This window comes from Pundamilia nyererei, unplaced genomic scaffold (genome assembly GCF_000239375.1).
Source record: "Pundamilia nyererei isolate P.nyererei 1_Seehausen unplaced genomic scaffold, PunNye1.0 scaffold00020, whole genome shotgun sequence".
In the NCBI taxonomy this organism is placed as follows: domain Eukaryota; kingdom Metazoa; phylum Chordata; class Actinopteri; order Cichliformes; family Cichlidae; genus Pundamilia; species Pundamilia nyererei.
The window spans coordinates 3150531-3171450 of record NW_005187421.1 but is presented as its reverse complement, the minus strand read 5'-3'; the positions used below and the strand labels follow the sequence as shown (position 1 = coordinate 3171450).

The window sequence follows — 20920 nt, the reverse complement described above, 5'->3', positions numbered from 1 at the left end:
AGGCGCTCAAATGACTTCATGACCACAGATGTCAGAGCCACGGGTCTGTAGTCATTTAGTCCAGTGATCCTAGGTTTCTTGGGGACAGGGATTATGGTAGAGGACTTGAAGCAGGCAGGCACATGACATGCCTGCAGTAAGGAGTTAAAAATGCCAGAAAACACTGGGGCCAGCTCGTTTGCACAGTGTCTGAGGGTGGCAGGAGACACACCGTCTGGGCCGGGAGCTTTTCGAGCATTCAGACTCTTGAACTGCTTCCTCACATCTGCTTCATGAATATGAAGAGTTGTGGTGGGAGGAGGTGGTGTGAAATCCTCTTTTGTGTGGGGTGAGGAGGGGGGTGTTGTAGGTGAACAGTTTGAAGGTGGTGATGGCTCTATGGAGGGGGAAGAGGTGGGGGAATGGCTACATAATCAACTTGCCTCAGCTATTTGTGATATGATGTGTTACAGAAGAAGCAATATGTTTAATCCACAACAAACTGTTCTATAGGTGAGGTCCATTGAGGGACAGTATGGAACCCTGCAGGCGTATATTACCCCAAGACTGCAACCTAAGACATGTCAGGTACGCCAGTACCAGATCAAACCTCTGTCCCTCCACCAGCGGACTCACAGCATAGACCAAGAGAGGTAATTAAAAGAATGAAAGAAAAATTTGCACTACTTTGAATTTTGAAAACAGTCTTTTCAAGTATAATAAAATCATAGAGATGTGAATTGAAATTTGGTAATCTCATTCTTTTTGAAGCGGAACACAAAAGATAGTTTTAAAGACAAAAACACATTATTAGCTTTAAACCTAGAGTTGTGAATGGTTCCTACATTTAGACCCTCGAATTGAAACTAAAATTGTCAGTGCAACATAAGACACAGTGTCCAGTTTGCCTTCCATCACAGTGATAAAGAATCCTGAATTTAAAAAAAATAATCTGGATCTGAATTCCCAACAAACATAAATCAAGCCCCAGCTCTGGTGAAATTCTGATGTTATTTTTCCATAACTTTTAGAGTAACAAACCCACAAACAAATAAAAGTGTGAGTGACTACACACATATATACTGACAGTTCCTTTGACATCATGCATGCGTTCCTGGATCCACAAAGACATCTGAAGATTAGTAGCAACTAGAACTGCGATATCTCCCAGTTTTTGTTATTTCACTTTATTATGTGTTTGTTGTGAAATGACATGGAATTTCTAGTTTTGCTTCCAGTTTTTAGCAGACACATAATCTCCTTGGTGGATTTAATATTTTTATTTTATCATTTTTTGTGTGTTGAAAATAAATATGCTTACTTCTTGCTTTTAGGGTACGTTCACACTGCAGGTCTTAATGCTCAATTCCGATTTTTTGATCAAATCCGATTTTTTTTGTCTGCGTGTTCACACTACAAATAAAATGCGACAGCAAATGCGCTCGAGTGTGAACGCCCAAAGCGGCCCGCATGCGCAAAAGAAGACGTCACACACACAACGCGCTCTGTTTAGACCCAGAGAAAACAATATTGTTTGACTGATGGCCCTTAATGTAAAGACTTCGGACTTTACGTTTCCCAATTTTTGCTTTGAGTTATTTTGTTATTTACATAATAATGTAAATAAACTAAGAATGATCCATATTGCTGTTTTAGAGGAGCGGTGCTTCAAAGGATAGTTGCAGATTTCTGTCAGAATCTGCAGATTATACAGTACAAATAAAATGTTCATGTTTCTCCAACGTTGTCTTCCCAACAGTTTCACTAACATCTACACTGGATGGCCAGGAAGTGTTCGCGATGTCTTATCGGGTGCTTCTCCGAAGCTGATAATTGGCGTCTGTCTTGTGTCAGTGATGTAAAAGATGGATTTAATGCGACTTGACCTTTCAAATAGCAGTCGCTTTCTAAAACATCGGATATGTATCGGATTCAGTACCACATACGAAAGTGACCCAGATCGGATTTGAAAATATTGGATTTGTGCTGTTCACACTGTCATAGCATGATCGGATATGGGTCGCATAGGGTCAAAAAAATCAGATTTGATGCGCTTTCGCCTGCAGTGTGAACGTAGCCTTAGTAACCTCTACTTTTACTATGGTTTTCTATGAGATATGTGACAGCAACTCTGTGTTGTATGTATATATTACTGTTAATAGCAGCAACACAGGAATGTTCTAACACGGTTCTTTTATCAGGATTTCCCTTTTTTCTCATAAAATCCCATATGGAAAAGAAATAGTAAAAACTTATATGTGATTACTCATGAAAGTGGCCACTTTCTCATTACTTTCATACATTGTTTTAGTAAGTATCCAAAACATACAAGTTTCATTATATAATTTTTCAAGGGATCTTATATCTGTTTTCACTCTTATATGCTTTTCATACAAGTTTCACACAAGACAGATACAAACTTTATAAGATTTATATATATCTTTCCCAGATGGGATCATTTGTTTTCGTTTCTCTTTGCTTTTCTCACTCTATCTAAGGCCAATGAACAGGCTCAGTCTGGTTGGGCAGTTCAGTTTTGCAGAGATCCACTCCTGGGTGGTTTTCTGTTTGCCGGAGGTACCTGAGAAAACACCCGCAGGAGAGAGCATCACATTTTATTTCCACAACACCTTCCTTGGCACACAGCTTGAAGCCACCTACTGGTAAATGCAGGCACACAGTAGACAAGCTCTAAACTACATACACTTTACGTTTTTGAAGAGTTTAATAGGTAGTTTCATATAGTTTAATATATTGAACCATTTTGTATTCACAGCAAAGGGGAGGGTCACTTTAAGTCTGACAACATCTCTACGATCTCCATACTGAGTGATGTTCTGTCTAAAGAAGCTACCAAAAAGAAAATCAATCTCAACATTTCGTACGGTAGGTGTATTATTGTTCTATTTCAATACCATCTGTCAGGTTTTATTTTTGTTTTGTTTTTTTAAATAGAAGAAATAGAAAACCTGTATTTATGTTTATTAATCTTCCAGAAATCAGTGATGACTCTGTGAGCCACACCCTTAACATGATCCATCCAAAGCTGGAGTACCAGCTGTTGTTGGCTAGAAAAGTTCAGCTCATCGATGCCCTTAAAGTAAGTGTAAAAGCAAAAAAGATATTCATTCCTTTGAACTGTGTTGTGGAATTTGCAGTAAAGACCACCCGGTTTGATCAGAATTTAATCAAATACCTTCTAGAAAAAAGTCTTGCAACTCGGCAGCCATCTTGCTAATGCCACAAGCAATTATTTTTAATGGTTATGTAAATGAGAGGTGAGAGAGTCATAACTCTAAGCTGACATAAATTGCACGTATAGAATCTTCAGTTAAACTGATGATTTTAAAATGATGAAAACTGTTTTAAAGCTATTTAAACCTAAAATGAGGATTAAAAAGCTGTAATCCCTGCAGGTTATATTTTTATTACAGAGGCACCAGTTTCACAATATGGCAACGTTATTTCCATTGCATCCCTGCCAATATACTGTTGAAACTGTTGCAAATCTGCTGTGCACGATTTAGTGAAATGATACAGTTTGCTCACATGTTTCTTTTGAGTGTAATTTAATGTAGCTACTAATATCTGCTTCCTATTTCCCAACATGCGTCTCTACTTCCTCTGTGGTCATCAGGAGCTTCAGGTTCATGAGGGGAATGCTGATTTCCTCATTCCAGAATATCGCAACATCTTGGATGAATCCGCTAATCTCCTTGAGGAGTACAAGAAACAGCCTGCACACCTTGAAAGGCTTTACGGTGCAATGTTTTAACAGTTTCATTTAACTGATCTCATTGTGATCCTTACCGTATTAATATTGTTGGCCTATGATAGTTAATATTTTTCATTCTCTTTCCCGTAGGAATGATCACAGACCTCTTCATCGACAAATTCAAGTTCAAGGGCCAGAATGTAAAAACCAAGGTGTCCTCATTGCTGGAGATACTTGATAACTATGACTTGAATTCTCTGTTAGATTTTTTTAATGAGGCCTAAGTTTTTAATAGGTCAGAAGGTATTCATTTAGTTGTCTTTGAATGTTTGTGCTATTTTTGTATTCTAATGAAACACTTGTTTCATGGTAGTATCTCTGTGTTTCTGTAATGTTATTAAATATATTTAGTTACTTTTTGTCATAGCTACTGAGCACAATATTTAAATATTTATGTATTTTAAAGTATCTGGAAATAACTATAAAAAAAGTTACCTGTATGAATAGCTGGCATTTGAAGTAACCAAATATAAGGTTGTTAAAGAAATATGTAATGTATATTTTTATGTTATGGTTTTCATATGAGTGATGTTCATCTCTTCAAATAAAAATGAGATGATGTAAAGTTCATTATTCACTGGACTAATGCTACTACAAAAACCTACTTGTATAGAAGAAGAAATGCATAATACAGTGAATTTTAACAAAGAGCCAATCAAGTCTCATTCATTAAACTGTTACATCTACACTATCATGGACAGCAAATCTATAGATTGCCTATTTGCTTCCATTGTCTGATAGAGTACCAGAGATCAAGCCCTGCAAAATCACACCAACGTTGTGGAAGTTAATTGAATACATATACTTTGAAGGACTGAAAGTCCCAATGTACTTTTTCCACAGAATTTGTATTTTTTGCTACTTTGTGACTTTACTGTGCATTACCATTTATTTGATATCTAGTTTCTTTGCACTTTTAAATTTGACATACAAGTAGTTTAGAGAATATAAAGCAGAGGCAGATTTAGCAGTTTGCATTGTCCTTTAAACTGGTGCCATCTGAAACGCTCCCTAAAAGACAAGCAAATATATCCTCCTGACTACCAGGAAAAAAAATGTTGTCCTTTTTTTATTTTTTAAATCCCCTAATGTTTGTAAGGTAATCAGAAGGCTGAAAGGATTTTTTGGGGGAAAAAAAAGTTTTTACTTTTTAGATGTCACATGACATTGGAAGGCCAAACATGTAAAACTGATCTTTGATGGCAAACATTTACTTCAACTCTTCACCAAGGAACAGTTTGAAGTCAAGGAACTTGAGTGATTTCTTCCCCCAAAACTGCAAGTCACTGCTATACTGAAGCCATGAGTTGGTGATTGCCAGATCAAAAAAATAGAGAACTGCACGTGCTGTCAATTTCCGAGTGCGAGAGACCATCCTATAGAAACTCAACATTCGGTCGACAAGGTCCACACCACCTATGTTGGTATTGTACTCAGCAATTGCCAGTGGCCTTGGCACCTGGACAAAACTTTTGTTTTTCTTGGACCATCCTATGTGTGTGTCCTGAGGTTGATTGCCATAGGCAGAGGATGCCATGACAACTGGCTTGTTGTCCAACCACTTAATGACAGCAAGTTCAAGAGGACTTCGTCTGAGTACCATCTCTGATGCTCCTCTTTCTTTCTTCTTGAAGGCCTTATTCCCTATGATCTTCTTCATCAGACAACTCAAGATCCTTGTTTCCCTCAACAAACTGCAATAAATTTCTTTCTGCTTCTAAAAAGGACTCCTTTTCTGGTCATTTAAAAGAAACAGAACAAAATGGAGGAAATGACTGCAAAAGTCCACTACGGAGGACATTTAGGAGGATATGTAACATGCTCTGTAAAGGAGAATTTCCTTTATTATTGTAAGTATATTTTGCTGTTAACATTTAGTGAATATTTAAACATTATATTGTATTAAAGATTAAATATTTAAACTTTTACTTGCAATAAAATACTCAAGGTTATCAAAATTGTTAACTAAATAACTGGATGGAAGTATAGTTCAAACTGCTTTGTAAATAAATATATATATATATATATATAAAAAAACAGTCATATCAGTAAAAGCTGATATTTAGTTGCGTTTATAGCAGTGCCTGTTCATATGTCATATGTAAATTATAGCGGTCCACTATTTATGCAAAAGTAGAAGGATATAAACTTTGGTTTTATGTGCAATTTGCAGACAGCAAATAATTAGTTTCAGACTGATTTTAAAGGCAAGCGCACTCAGTTATCCAGGTAACAACTTCTCTGATTATGTATTCATTAAAAATTAAACTATAACCAAGCTAATTCAAAAAGTGGTTTAATTATTGTGTGTATTGCATGCAGTTAGTACTTCCCAACACAAGTCTTTAGTCACTAAGAACAGATTACAAATGGTTCATATGATTAAATGCCTTGGGTAACCTGTGTGTCTGAACATATATGAAGATAGCAAAATAAAAAAAGGAAAAAAATAAAACAAGATCTTATCCTTTATGCGTGCATTTGCTACACAGGCCCAGCTGACTTAATAAAGCGATTTTACGTTCAAACGTGCCAAACCGGTTTTGAATTTAGTAATCAGAAGATTATTGTACTCTTCGGTTCCCCGTACATTTTACGCGTCACTGCCTTCGCGGCTTCTGATTGGTCTGTTTCAATCCTCGCGGGCTACTTGAACTGAGAGAAAGCTGCAGTCTCTACAGGTTTCTGTGTAAATGGATCGAGGTTAGCTCCCTTGTTTCCAGGTTTGTAGTGAATTCGAAACTCGTGCGTTATGGCGACTTAAATTCTTGTCTTCCGACTGTAGCCATTGTACCACCAATTGTGCATGTCTTGTTTTTGTCTGCTTTGTTTTAGCACGGGGATTCCAAGTGTGGTTACCATCTCAACAGCTTAGTTTTGATTGTGAACAATTCTTTAAGCTTCCTCGGCAAGGTAGACGCTAATGATAACCTCGCTATAATATCCATATACTTGATCCCTTTATCCACGCATCATATTTGAGGGCTCATTTCACTAGTTAACAAGTACTCAACAATTGTAGTTAAGCTAGCGGAAGGCAGGCTGGAGTTGGAGGGCAACATGTCAGGCGCTAACAGAGCACAGGGAAGCGCGGCTAGTGACTACCAGAATCAGGAAAATGTACTGCAGAGACTCAGAGGCTCGCTTAAAGCCCGACCTGTGGCGACTGAAAACCAAGAAAACCTTCCTCCGAAGCAAGCCGCCAACAGAACCGTGCTAGGAGCCCTGCAGAACAACCAGAGGAACAAATCCCAAGTCGGCGGAAAGCAGGTAACAATGCTAACTGGTAGCTGCTTAGCTGGTGTTGCGCTTTGCTGTTGACTACATGTTTTGGAGCCAATACATTTTACCATGTCCCTGCTTGTTAAAAAATACTTGATGCTTTTATTATTTCTTAAAACTTAATATTTACAAACTCACGAACGTAGTTGTGTGTACGCCCCGTTCCCACCAATTGACCGCCATTTTAATATCAACATTAAGGTGAAGTCAGTCATGTAGTTGGCTGCTTAAAACAACAAACATGCCTTCTTGAGGGTGCTTTATTAACGTTTCCCTCCCGTCAGCGGATGTAACAATTGAGTATTAACATTGAACCTGACTAGTGTAATATCATCTGAATGTTCTCAGTCAAGTGCAGCACACTTAGTGTTGTAATGAAAAGTCTTCATCTAACCACTAAGTTGAGCAGCATGTATGCCCTTGGATGGTGTTGCTGTCAGATCTAATCTAACAAAGTTTCTATTCTGTGGGCCATGTCTGAATATTTCTTTGCTTCCAGGATTCAACACAATCCTTGTCTTGTAAAAATGAAGACTTTGGGAAAAGCTGCTTTGATAAACCACTGGCCAAGCAACCCGCTTTCCAGATCCATATTGATGAGCCTGATGGAGCCTGTGTCAAGAAGCCACTGCAAGCAGTTGAGAGTATCAAAGCCAAGCCCACAGTTGAACAATCCCCACTGGAGATCAGTGCTGTGGCACGGCTCCGGCAGCCCCTTGCCACTATTGAAATTCCATCAGCGATGGATGTCAGCTTTGGTGGGTTTAAAGGAAATGACGCTAGCAACTGTTACTCTGATCTGGGTTTTTACTGTTTACTAAATATAAAACTCTTCTCAGATTCTCCAATGGACATGTCTGTGGTTGAGGGGGAGGAAAAACCAGTGAATGTAAATGAGGCCCCAGAATATGCAGCTGAAATTCACAGCTACCTGAGGGAGATGGAGGTGAGAAATTAGCATACGAAGTGCTAAAGCAAAAAGCATATGAGAATTTTCTGGCAGTGCTGCCATCTTAGACATGTCCCCTGGCAACATTTTTCAACCTAAACCTGTTGATGGTTATCTGATCCTGTTTGCAAACTGGCTCTTTATAACTAGATTGTCACCCCACAGGTGAAAACCAGGCCTAAAGCTGGCTACATGAAGAAGCAGCCTGACATCACAAACAGCATGCGAGCCATTCTGGTTGATTGGCTGGTCGAAGTTGGCGAAGAGTACAAGCTCCAGAATGAGACACTTTATCTGGCTGTTAACTACATTGATCGCTTCCTTTCCTCTATGTCTGTCCTAAGAGGCAAACTTCAGCTGGTTGGCACTGCAGCTATGCTGCTAGCTTCGTATGTACCTCTTTGCATGTCAGATTCTACAAATGTTCAAAGCCCACTACTTTGCAAACATTACATTTGTTCCTTTTGAATGTTATGCAGGAAATTTGAAGAGATCTACCCACCAGAGGTGGCAGAGTTTGTTTACATCACAGACGACACCTACACAAAGAAGCAAGTGTTAAGAATGGAGCATCTGGTGCTTAAAGTGCTCTCATTTGACCTGGCAGCACCAACAATAAACCAGTTTCTCACTCAGTACTTCCTGCAGCATGCTGTTACCAAACAAGTGGAGAGCTTGGCAATGGTGGGCATGAGATTTCTGTAGTCTGAAAGTGATGTCTTAAGTGCGTTGTCTAAACATTTGTTGTTGTTTTTCATCTTCAGTACCTTGGTGAGCTCAGCCTGGTTGATTCAGACCCCTTCTTGAAATACTTGCCATCGCAGACAGCAGCTGCGGCCTACATTCTGGCTAACACCACAGTGACTGGTGCCTCATGGGTGAGCTCTATAGACTTGTACAAATGGGCAACTAGGAGGTATTGGTCTATATGTAGGTGGAAATGCCAATGGTGTCCAGCAGCACAGCCAATAACTCAGAGCTTGCATCTACTCTTAACTGTTGTTTAAAGTTAAACTTGTCCAAGTTTATGCAAGCTTTAGTTTAGTGTGTGGGGAAATGTATTTGTATATTTGAAGACACAAACTGACCAAAGTTGTGCTCCTTAGCCCAAGTCCTTGAACGAGATGACTGGCTACTCTCTGGAAGATCTGATGCCGTGCATTGAGGATCTTCACCGCATATACCTCAATGCCCCTCAGCATGCACAGCAGTCTGTCCGGGAGAAGTACAAGGGCACAAAGTAAGTCAGCAGATTTGTTTGAAAACTTCATGGAGTCTTTGTTTACATTTGGAACAGTCTGGGTTTCTTTATTTGTGCTAAAGTACTAAACCCTTGTCTCTTCCACAGGTACCATGAAGTCTCAAGCATCAATGCACCAACTAAACTGCAGCTGAACTGACTACTTCATTCCCTTCTATCCATGTTGTACTCCCCTGTCACTTAATGATGTGTGCCACAATATCAAATGCCCTGCTCTTTTTGGAGTAGCACTAGGTATTTTAGATGTTTTGACTTTTTTTTTTTGTAATTTTTATATTGTAAAGTCTAAGATTCATGCCACACTACAGTTATTGGCAAAATCAAGAAGTTTTAATCAGACAAATTATAGGCTTTATAGCACTGTTGGGCTACTTGGCTCCTCAGTGTTGCTAATTGACCTGCACATGTACCTAAACCCACAGAACAGATTGTGGCCTCAATTTTTTTTTTTTTTTTTTCTAGCTTAGTTTCCTAAGCAAGGGTGCAGGGTTGCCTAGTTTTTTTTAAGAGGTGTAACCTTGGACCATTTGGCCTAATGGGATGCAGATTAAAGTGTAGTTTGTCTGTCATTGAGTCATTTGATTACATTGGTGTCTTGAAAGCTTTTTTGGGACATCTTCTGCACTGTTAAACTATGGCTCTTGTAAATAAAATTCTTTTAAATACATTTTCTGATGCTTTATCAACACCCTAGACTCAAGAGGGCAGCAGAGGACAAGTTCTTAAAAGCTTACATCATCTTAGGAATGTGAGCCCTGGTTGTTCGTATAAGGCTAAACTAATTTCTGGGTATCCAAAATGGGATTTCTGTTTGAATTGAGGACAAAGTGCCATTGAGGAGTGGTAATTATGGGAAAGGTAAAGTCAGTTCTTTAAACCAGTAAAGTTTTCCTGTGCAGCCTTTCTTACAACAGGATAAGTAGGCTTTTGAAATATCAAAAGCCACTCAAGGCATTTAAGGTTCTGTTCAACAAGGGAAGGGGAAAATAAGGACAAACACCCCGTGTTTGGAGTTTTTGTTTCAAACTAAATGCTTTTCCACTTGTCATTCAACAACGGCTTGATTTTTATCTGAACGCGAGTTATAGTCGGCCAATAGCATTGAAGGTATTTCACGCTCCCCCTCGTGATAAATTGGGAGGCTGGCTTTGTGCAAGGAGTCTGACAGGAGAGGGGAAGTGGAGCCCAGCCGCAGAAAGGATTTTCATCTCAGAAGCGTGGACCGCTCAAAAAGCATGCACTCTCTCAGCAGGTTTCCTTTATTACTGACTGCACACACTTGTGACTAACAGGAGGATTTAACCATGGAAACTGATGGGAATTCTATAACATAGCCTAAACGGCTGGATACCTGGCTGAATGATGACTCGTGCAGCTACGGCATAACATCTGTTTAACTCCTAAGATCTAACTTTGTTAAAGACCATTTTTGGTAGTGTAAAGAGTGGCTTGCTGCTTAACCCCATGCCTGCCCCCAGAAGATTTGTTGTGGCGTCCACGTCGCTGCCGCTGGCACTGGGCTGGGGCTGGAACCTGAGCTTGTACGTGGGGATGCTTCTCGGTCTCCTGATGCTCATGATGCTTCTCCTCTGGATGCTTCTCAAACAGCTCAGTAACTCGGTGGCAAAATCGATGCTGCAGCCCGTTCGCTCTTTTAGGCAGCCTTGCTTTGAACAGAGGTTGGAGCGTGTGTTGTGAAATATGGGACAAATCTGCCAAAACACTGCCAGGACTGAGGCATGTTGGAGTACTTGATTGTGCCTTTGCAGAACTGTGTAAGAAAATTACTTTAAAAATGATCTGTTATGGACTCGTGCTGAAACTGCCTCACAAATAAAAGCTCATGATTTTATTCATAGAAACCCGTTTGTTCTTTTACCAGCTTTATATGTTGCTTATTTTCAGATAAGCGTGAAGCAGGGAGCCTTATCTGTGTTCTCCTTCAGTAATTAAAATTACCGCTAATTTTATGCAAGAGCTATTAAGTGTATTTACACAGCCATAGCCCAAACATCTAAACTGCTGAGTAAAAGCAGAAGCCAAGATTAAATCTGCATCCTGATCCATGCTGATTAAAGCAGTGCATTCAGTAGGCCAATTTGCACTCATCTCATTTTCGTGAATTGGCAGGAGGAATATTAAGGATTTCTGCTGATGAAATATATAAAAGGTGCTATGCCACCTTTATTTTTAAGTATTGTACATATCAAGGGGCAAAGTGTCATGAGACTTAAGGTGAGAAAGCTAATATCAACTAAAAGAACTCACAGGGTTAATGCCATTTAACATTTCCCAGGGATGTAAAAGTGGCCAATACACCTGATCTATTGACCACAGATAGGAAGCTATTTTACTGGCAAGTGTGGAGTCCACTTTTCCACTTATTGAAGGACATGTTTATGTCCTGATGGGCGTGATCTTTTGCAGGATGACATAAGGGATCACTGAATTATCTGATGCATATCAAAATAATGTGCACACTATGGCTTTCCTGATCGCCAGATTTCATACAGCACCAGATAGATGCTCAACGCAAACATTAAATCATCAAATGCATAAATATCTTTCGGAAGAAAGACTTTCATCTCTTCAGTTCAGCTCCAGGAACAGAGTCAATGCCAAGATAATTTGTGTTGGGTTTTCCTTTAATTTGTCATTTACCTGTGGTTCTTACTGTGTTTTATTTTTATTCCTCTTCAGTCATTAGTCAGAGGAGGTCATGCAGGCTTTGAATGATTGAATAGTCCCAAAAGGATCAATATCCTGTTAACCTAGAGGGGAGCATGTTCATAACACAATGGCAGCTGATTTCCTTATACTTCAACACAATAATGAAAACACCCATTATTCATATGTAGTGGTACCTGTGTGATGCAAGTTATTTCTTGGAAATCATTGTTGCCAGAAATAATATTGTTAAGATTTCTCAAGATCTGTAAATATTTGCATTCCTACATTAACTTTATATTTAAAAGTCAACTAATTTGGAGGTTTTCTTACATCTTTGACTAGAAATAAACAGAAAGGGGTAGCATGGCTAATCCAGCTGCCAAAACTACTAAAGGTCACTTACGCAGATGTGATGGATGTAGAAATTTTTCAATGTGGCTCTCTGCAAGAAAGCAAAGAAGCATAGTGTTCCAAGGTGTCAAGCTGTTTCTGTGAATACTTTCTCTGAGACATGTCTGAAAACACTTCGCCACCTCTCAGCTAATTTCACACCAGTGAATCTTAAGGGATTTTTCTTCAGCAGATTCGTGCACGGGTTATTTCAAAATAATAACAGTTTGTTTATCTGCTCACTCCAGCTGTAACTCAGAGCTCTGCCAGCTCTGATTTATTTTGCACATGTGCTTTTGAGCTTAAAATTCTCCTTTGGTTACAATACTATGATCTCTTTATTTGCAATATATCGTAAAAAAAAACAAAAAACCTTAGTGCAAATCAATCGGAATCCTGAAAAAGTCAAAAGCAGCAGCATCTGCGGTGTAGGTTCCTGTAGAGTCTATGCTGCAGACAACAGAGAGTTAGACTATGACCACGAAATAATCAAAGCATCTGATCTGATGAAGATGAAGAATTCTGCTGAAAAGAGCAACAAAACTGCTGAATCGGACTCATCTTCTGAGACCAGAGATACACTTTTTAAATAGAGACGTGTTCAAAACACCTGCTTGGCAATAATAATAAAATATAAACCAAGGTAAACTCTGATCAAAACACTAACCATTTTATGGACAAAGATTTTGTTCTTTTTGGTATTTTTAACATTTGGGTTGGAAAAAAATTAATAAAATTCATTACCTGTAAAATGGGTAGGCTAGCATTTTTTAATTTTCAGTGAATATTCAAGTGTTGTTTTCTTGATTTTATTAATAAATTTCTAAATTTACTTATTTTGCATTTATTCTCGAAAAAGACGCGTTTTCTATATAAACAATATATTCTAAAATGCTGCTAATCTGACATGCTTACATAGTTTTATGCTGTAGTTTTAGCGCAAAGCTAAAGTCAATCCTAATAAAATATATTTATTATCAGAAATATTAGCTGGAGTTTTATGTACTTTACATCTTTGATTATTGGAAATTAACTATGTATATAGTCAGCCCCCTACCCCCAACCCCCAAAAAGCTAAAAAATAAAAATAAAATAAAGATTACATTTCATGAATATTTGTCTAAATTAAGTCTGCTCTCAAACACGACAGTAGTCTATTTGTTCCCTAATCGCAAATGTTGCATCTAGCACAACATTTATTCACTGGCTTCATACACAAGAGCTGTGGATGGTTTCCTCTTAGGAGAGGCAGTTTATCTGCTCTTTTAATATATTATGATGAACGTTCCTGAAAAGGTATAAGACACAAGTTGAACCTGGCCTCAGCAAAGCTGTAATTTGTGGAAAGTAGTAAACATGTGATCTATGGTGACCCTTTGATTGATGATAGACCTTATTGTAGGTCATTCAGTACTGCATATATTGAGTTGTAGACACAGAGCTCTGTAACACAGCTGTCGCATGGCACACCGCTCATGAATGAAAATCTCTCAGTGATTTGGTTTTAAAGCTGACAACTTGGGAAGGGCAATGGGAAGAAACTGCTGACTTTTGGTTTCACTTCCCAGCAGTTTGCAGGATCACTGATTTAGATGATAAATAATCAATAGATGTTTTCTCATATAAAAACAAATAGATTTTAATACATAAATGTCATATATGATTTTAGAAAGTGCAATTTAAAAAACAAGGTTAACTCACTAACTTTGGTTTTAACATGATTTTCCTGCCACACAAATTGTGCCAAACATTGTGCACATTTGTCTCACGTAAATGTTTCTGATCAAACAAACATGAAAATAGTTTTAATATAAGACAAAGATAACGCACATTAAATGCTTTAAAAAAAAACTATCCAAACTATCTGGCACTGTTGCATTGCTCCCTAAACCAATAAGTGGTTGTGCCACCCTTGGCAGGAAGAACTGCAATCAAGCATTTGTGATAACAGGGAATCAATGATGAACACTGATCTTAACTGAGACAAGTGAGGTCTGGAGTTCTTTGGATGATGTTTGGGTCCTTTTTGACCTCTTAGATCAGTTGTTGATGTGCTCTTGGAGAAATCTTGTTAGACTTTAGTAATTTTGTTACTGTTCCAGTTTTTTTTCCCCCCATTTGTTGATAATGGTTCATTGTGATTAGCTGGAATGCAAACCTTGTAACTTTTTCCAGACTGTCAAGGACTTTGCTTCTCAGCTGTTTCTTTAGATGGTCTCATGATGTGTTGCTTTTTGAGAGCTGAAACTAGAGTCCAAACATTTTGATTAATCTCAGTTAACTCATGATTTAACAAAGGCGACCTTTACTTTTTCACACAGGGCCAGAAAGGTTTGGATAGCTTATTTTCTCTTAAAAGAAATTAAATCATCATTTAAAAAATTGCAATTGGTATGAACTGGCATTACTAGAATTTGTTTGATGATCACAGTGACAAATGTGTGAAAAAGATAAGAATTCAGGAAGCAGCAAATACTTTTTCATGGCAATGTTTGATGTTTTTTTGGACTAGTCTTCAACTTACAGACAGTATGACCAAGTATGTCTCCTTATGTAGGCTTCTTTTTAAGTACATATGTATCATTAATCACTAACTGTCTGAATTTAACCACAACAGCAGTGATTTCTGTATGACTTGACTTGTTTTATTTATTTTTATTTTTTTACATTAATCTTTAAAATTCAGAAAATTAGTTAGGTTACAGGCAGAAAAAAAAGACTTATTAGTTATTAGTTATTGCACATATTAATAGATATAGTGTCACTGCATATTTTAACACTTTGCAAATGAAAAAGTTGCAATTTGTCTTATTTAGGCTTAGATTAATTATAGTCGTTAAACACAGCTAATGACATCAATGTTTTTAAGACAGCCAATGTCATCCATCACATTGTCATTGGTAGGAAATTATAGGAAAATCCCTTGCAGACTTGTGTGTATATATGTGTGTGTTACAGTTGTGTGTTACTGGCATTCAAAGCTCCCTGCTTGCCATTTGATGGAGTGCAGATTAAAAGAACTCTTGCACTGGTTTTACTTTTCAGACCTGAAGTTATGTCCATCTTTTGTTTACTTACTTACTTTATTTACAGCTTACAATCAAAATCATTACAAATAGATATGTATCTGAATCTATCCCCCCCCCCCCCCCCCCCCCTCCCCACAAAAAAACAAAAATAAAAAAAAACAAAAACAAAAAAACCCAAACATTTCATTTGAGAGATAAAGATGATCAGCTAAAATATTTTTTTAGGTTAATCCAGGCATGAAGTTTTGTGCACTGTATGAGGATTTTGCTAAAAATATGAATCGTAATTCAGTGTCCGTAGCGTTTTTAACAGTCATTATCTACATGCACATACCACATGAGAGAAAGAATGAGAAATTAGTTTTTGTAAAAACTGCACATATTATCCAAACACTTCATATGAACACTTGTAGCTTATCGATTGTGAGATATTAAATACTCAGAGAAGTACATAATCCATTTAGTTTGTGTATGTCTGCCTCTGGTGAGTAGACGATATCTCAGTTACCTGAAAAATATCTCCATTCAATCTGATATGTTTGTTATTAGCTGCTATACGCTTGTTTATGTGGGAATCAAGGAAATTGGCTCCTTGTCAGCCTGGGAGACTGTGAAATGAAACTGTGAGCTTCCGTAACTGGATCACCTCAGAGATGGTATTCACACTCCCATCTTCTCACAGGTGCTCACTTTAATTAAGGTTTGCTGCGAAGGAGACAACTATAATGATATGTGAGCTGCGCCGCTGATCCCTTCCCTCCTATCAGCCATCAAGCATCTCCTCTTTGTGTCCTGTTTGCACATTAACCTCTGAGTAGCCATGCTTGAAACCATGTTAATGTAGAGCATGAAACAAAAAGCTAAATGTAGACAGAGGCAGAAAGAACACTGAATTAAGCCTGCATGTTAAAATACTGATTTATTATTTAATAGAACACTAGCTCTCTCAGGCATTCATTCAAGACACTGGAGTAATTATGGGCACATGCTATTAATCACCCAAAGACATTTTCTCATATGCCATTCTGGTTTCTGGGTGGAAGGCAACCAAGTACTGCCAAGTACAATATGTGAGACATGGCTAAGTGGTGGGGCAGAAACAAAGAGCCTTTAAACTGTTCATCAGGTCAAGTGGATCAGTGTTTTATATTTAGTTTGACTGAAACTAATAAAAAATTATCAAAAAAAGAGAAAAAACAAGAAATTAGAAAAAAGTCTGCAGCACCTGCTTTTTTTGACACAAAATAATGCTGCAGCTCCTGTCTGTAATGACAGTATTGCCTCTGATTCCAGGAAATAACAATAGAGTAATAAATTAAATGAATCTTAACTATTTCCTACAATCAACACATCCTGCAAACATTCCCCTCCTGCATACTATACTTAGCACGTTCTCCCCAGGAAGTTGACCATAAATGGAATTAAACAGGGCCCTGAATGGTTTTGCAGTTCTTAGTTCCAAACAAGAGAAGAAGTGAGAATAACAAACAAAAGAATCTATACACATCTTAAAGCTTCTGGCCTTCTTTCAGAAAACTCGGTTTTTGCATTTCACTTATATTATACTTCACCTAATTGCTAATTAGGATTTTATACAGAATATATATAAGCTTATATGATGAATGCATTTTTGTAAACTACTCAGTATTGTCCAAAACATATCAAATTTGCTCCACCTCAGCCAATTGTTGGTCATAAAAACAGAATACAACTATTTTAACTGTCAAACTCAAAGGAGCATTTGTATAAAGAACTGCAGAGTACTACAGACTTTAGTCAGGGTTAAATTTAAGATAATTTAAAGCAAATAATCAACCCCATCATAGGGCCACTAAAACAAAGAAAATGTATTTCTAGAGTGCAAACAAAGTTTACCCGCAGAAAAGCTTGGAAACAAAAATATTCAAGACTAGTAATAAAACTTGGAACAAAAAACATAAGAAAAGAGGAAAGAATAAATGATTTAAAAAATGTATTACTAACAGTTTCAGATAGACTGGTGGAACTTTAACATGTTTGCGATTTTTTAAAGAGTTCAAATTAATTAAATACGTGATCAAAGCTGCTGGGCAGCATCACACATTCTAAAAAATAACAACTGCTGTCTGTGAAAATTTGTAGAAATTTTTAACCGCTTAATAAAAGTCACACAAAGGTGACTTGAAGCATGAGCTAACCATCTCACGTGTGATTGTCAGTGAAAGGCAACACTACCTGCAGATGAGGATGTGCATCTTGTCAGCTTTCCTTAGTGAGGAGGAGTTTTAGGGGGAAGAAAATAAAGAGCGTACCTGACTCCAGATCATCTGTGTGGAGGAGAAGACAGACATCAGTTGGTAAGAACAGAAACTTGTTACTGTTGAGTAATTCCACTCGATTTATACTGTTTTTGAATAAATCCAGTGAATCTAAGCCTTTGTTTCAATATTTTTTAAAATTGTTTCGTTTCCTTTCAGTTGACAGCCATTATCTTCAATCATCAATAAAAAAAAAAGCATGGTAAGTGTGTCCTTTCATTGTTTTGTGCTCTGTGAAAAGAGAAGCTATGCAAAGTGCCAAGAATCCCTCCTGTTAAGCTGCAGCTCTAGGACTTTCTTTGTGTAATGAAGTGTGGCTTGACTCTTGAAAGGTCATTCCCTTTTCAAGTCACTGTGACATTCGTTCTGAAACGATGCCCATCACAAATAGCTCAATCAAATGGCTTGCATGTAGCCCTAAATTATTTTTCCCTCTATATATTTAGCTAAATTCTCATTTTTCCAATTTCCTTTTTCCATGAAGACTTGGTGTGTGTGGATACCCTGACTCTTTGATGAGCCTCATTTCACCGAAAGGAGTTTCTGTGTGAAGATGCACTCATTACAAAAACATTAGTATGCCTGCGCTGTATACTTACATTGGCACAAAAAGAGAAGCAGCAGCTTCATTTGATATCCTTGATTTGATTTTATCCCCATCAGTGTGCTGAGATACCTCAGACTGTCTAATGAGGAGACGTGAAGAAAGAACTCAGTTTCAGTTGATGACGGTGGTCTAGTTTGTACCATATTGAATTACCATGTACATGGAAACTGCAGGCACCTGTCTCTATTGTATCCCCACTGGCTTACAATTTCATCAAGAGACAGTTGGGAGATGGCACTGCATGATGGTTTAAAAAGGAGACTACTCCATCTTCACTTAAAAACTAAAATAAGTGAATAAAACAACCACATTTTGAGGTTGGGTATGACTTCTAAATGAACTAAGGCTAAAACCATTTATTTATTCCACCATATAGTCTAGTCGTGAATGAGGTATATTGAAAATGTTGTCATTACAAAGGTCAGAAACACAGGAATAATGATCCACAGTGAAATATATATATATAAATCTACATCAGTAATCCTCTTAAATGTCTTATTTGATGTTCCAGCAGGTGACGTTTTTAGATACAATGAACAAAATATATCCAGCTTATTGCCTCTAGAGAGTTTATATTTGTGTTTATGCTCATTTTATAAAAAGTGCTGGACATAAACACCTTGCTTAAGTAAGTCTAAAGAATCCCATATGTAACTTGGGCATCTGTAATCCATAAATCTCAAGTCATCTTTAACTGATAGGACCTGACCTGTGATCTCTCAGGATTTAGTCAGGAACAGCTTTTAGCCAAAAGAGAAAAAAGAATAAAATTTTAGAAGAGGAGATATTGGTGAAGATAAAGTCAAAGGCAAATGTGTAGTTTTTGAGCATGACTTCAATGGTTATACATTGAATGTTATACACAAAAAGTTATTCTGGTCTCTAAAAATGCTCAAAGGACATGTATCAGTTTCCCGCTAATGTACAGAATAGGTAACTCATTTACAGTTTGACACACTCACAAACAAACACCCAGTGCTGCTTTTAAGTTAAAATTTGTGTTTGCTTACTAATCCCTTATATCTTCATTTAATTATCCATCCATTCATCCAGACATCTAATGAAAAGTTTGCTACAATACCTACTACAGCATAAAATGGACAATTCCATCTCAATTTTTTATATAATAACAACCAAACAAAGAAAAAAAGCCTTCCCCCTCAAGCTTTTGCCTTGAAAAAAAAAAAAACAATCCAGGGAAGAGACACTTCTTAATAAGAATAATCCCTGATGATAGAAGCCTGTATGTAGGTAGCTGAAAGAACAAGTTTCTGTTAATATGCTAATATGCTAATGCTAATATCCTACATTTCTGATGGTTCTCTCTCTTGTTTTCCCGTATGAATTTATTTTTGAGTTCAGTTATATGTTTATGGCAGCCAAAGACTGTTTCAGAAGTAGAGCAAGATATTTTAATTCAATTTATGCACGTTCACTGCCCAGTAAGAAATTATTTTTCCTGGCCAAAAAGAGAGTATGTGTAATCAAGTGAGTCCTATTTTCCTTGTGGAGTTTTGTTCTGGCAAATCCAAGCTGGTCAGCTGGGAGGCAGTTGATAAACTGACATGGAATTATCCATCAGTCATTTTACTTTTTGTGTGTTATTTCATGTGATGCAGATTTGGCTAATTATCCTTCAGAGCTGCTCTTGACCCCAACGTTCAGTGTCGTTTGGACAATAGGTTCCTTCACATGTCAGAGTAAGAATTTATAAAGGACTTCTTTACATGGTTTTATCTTTCAGCCACACATGACTTTTTATCATAAACTGCTTTGTAAAACTGTTAAGATTACTAGTGTATTTCAGGACAGTTGATCTGATAAATGCTGAGACACCTCAATTAATGTTGGGAAAAGGCTAAGTAAACATTTCCAGATGAATATCTGTTCTAGATTCAAGCCTTTGCACCATTTTTAAAACACCAAGATTGCCAAAGTGAAAATGCCCAACTACTGGGAGATGTTAAAACAGATGTCCATCTTTTGTATACATTGTGTGTCTCAGTAGAAAGGTGGCTTTATAGTGTAGTGGTTTACAAATGCTAGTGCAATTCCAGCCAGAGACACAAATTCCCTTTTGTTTTGCAGTAGGAAGGGCGTTTGGGATAAAACTCAAACACGTTGAACTACTCTTGTTACAAGGAAGCATCTAAAACGAACTGTTGTGTGTCTTAGTAGAAAGTCTGAATGATACAATTTGTAGCAAAAAAGCAGAAAGAACAATAATGCTAAAAACTGTAACATAAAAAGCTTTTGAGAGGTTGTGGTGCCAAATTGAACTGGTTGACAATACAGGCAGAATAAACACAGTGACAGTAGCACTGACACTTCAAGGAGATGCTGTCAAGTTGCAGAAGGAGGTTGCTCTCTTGAGCACGCTGTAACATTTATAAGCCATTTTTGTATGAACATACAGAATAGCACACACAAATGATCAACAAGAGAAATAATACAAATCTTTATAAAGAGGTGTAGGAGGTGTATTTGTTCATTTCTCCACCTGCACAGTTTATTACAAGGCTGCAGCTGAGGTTTTACTGCTTCTTCTACAAATGGCCTTTTCCCTTAAGAATGTGTGCACGTCCAAGTAAGATGAAAACACATTTTTTTAAAATTACCTGCTGACAAAAACCAGCAGTCAGACCTGATTTAGGTTCTACTTAAAGTATTGCCTCACTGTT

At 37.5% G+C, this 20920-nt stretch overlaps 3 protein-coding genes across 3 annotated transcripts in view; all 3 read left to right on the top strand.

The window, feature by feature from the left end:
- The window catches only part of bbs7 (Bardet-Biedl syndrome 7), a 9780-nt gene extending 5376 nt beyond the window's left edge, over nucleotides 1–4404 (top strand). Inside the window, exons 14-19 of the mRNA XM_005726530.1 lie at nucleotides 493–632; nucleotides 2478–2642; nucleotides 2756–2865; nucleotides 2976–3079; nucleotides 3617–3740; nucleotides 3845–4404. Coding sequence (XP_005726587.1) covers nucleotides 493–632; nucleotides 2478–2642; nucleotides 2756–2865; nucleotides 2976–3079; nucleotides 3617–3740; nucleotides 3845–3978 — 777 coding nt within the window. The 3' untranslated portion in view covers nucleotides 3979–4404. The remainder of the gene's footprint in view (nucleotides 1–492; nucleotides 633–2477; nucleotides 2643–2755; nucleotides 2866–2975; nucleotides 3080–3616; nucleotides 3741–3844) is intronic.
- A 1966-nt stretch (nucleotides 4405–6370) lies between these two features.
- Nucleotides 6371–9913, top strand: ccna2 (cyclin A2). The gene is made up of 9 exons (XM_005726529.1): nucleotides 6371–6477; nucleotides 6590–7024; nucleotides 7536–7794; nucleotides 7876–7982; nucleotides 8151–8374; nucleotides 8465–8669; nucleotides 8750–8863; nucleotides 9092–9225; nucleotides 9334–9913. The coding sequence occupies exons 2-9, from the start codon at nucleotides 6815–6817 to the stop codon at nucleotides 9383–9385; spliced, it is 1305 nt and encodes a 434-aa protein (XP_005726586.1). The 5' UTR covers nucleotides 6371–6477; nucleotides 6590–6814; the 3' UTR covers nucleotides 9386–9913.
- Nucleotides 9914–10710: 797 nt separating this feature from the next.
- anxa5a (annexin A5a) overlaps nucleotides 10711–20920 on the top strand; it is a 26976-nt gene continuing 16766 nt past the window's right edge. Inside the window, exon 1 of the mRNA XM_005726596.1 lies at nucleotides 10711–10890. Within this exon, the coding sequence (XP_005726653.1) occupies nucleotides 10711–10890 (180 nt within the window). The remainder of the gene's footprint in view (nucleotides 10891–20920) is intronic.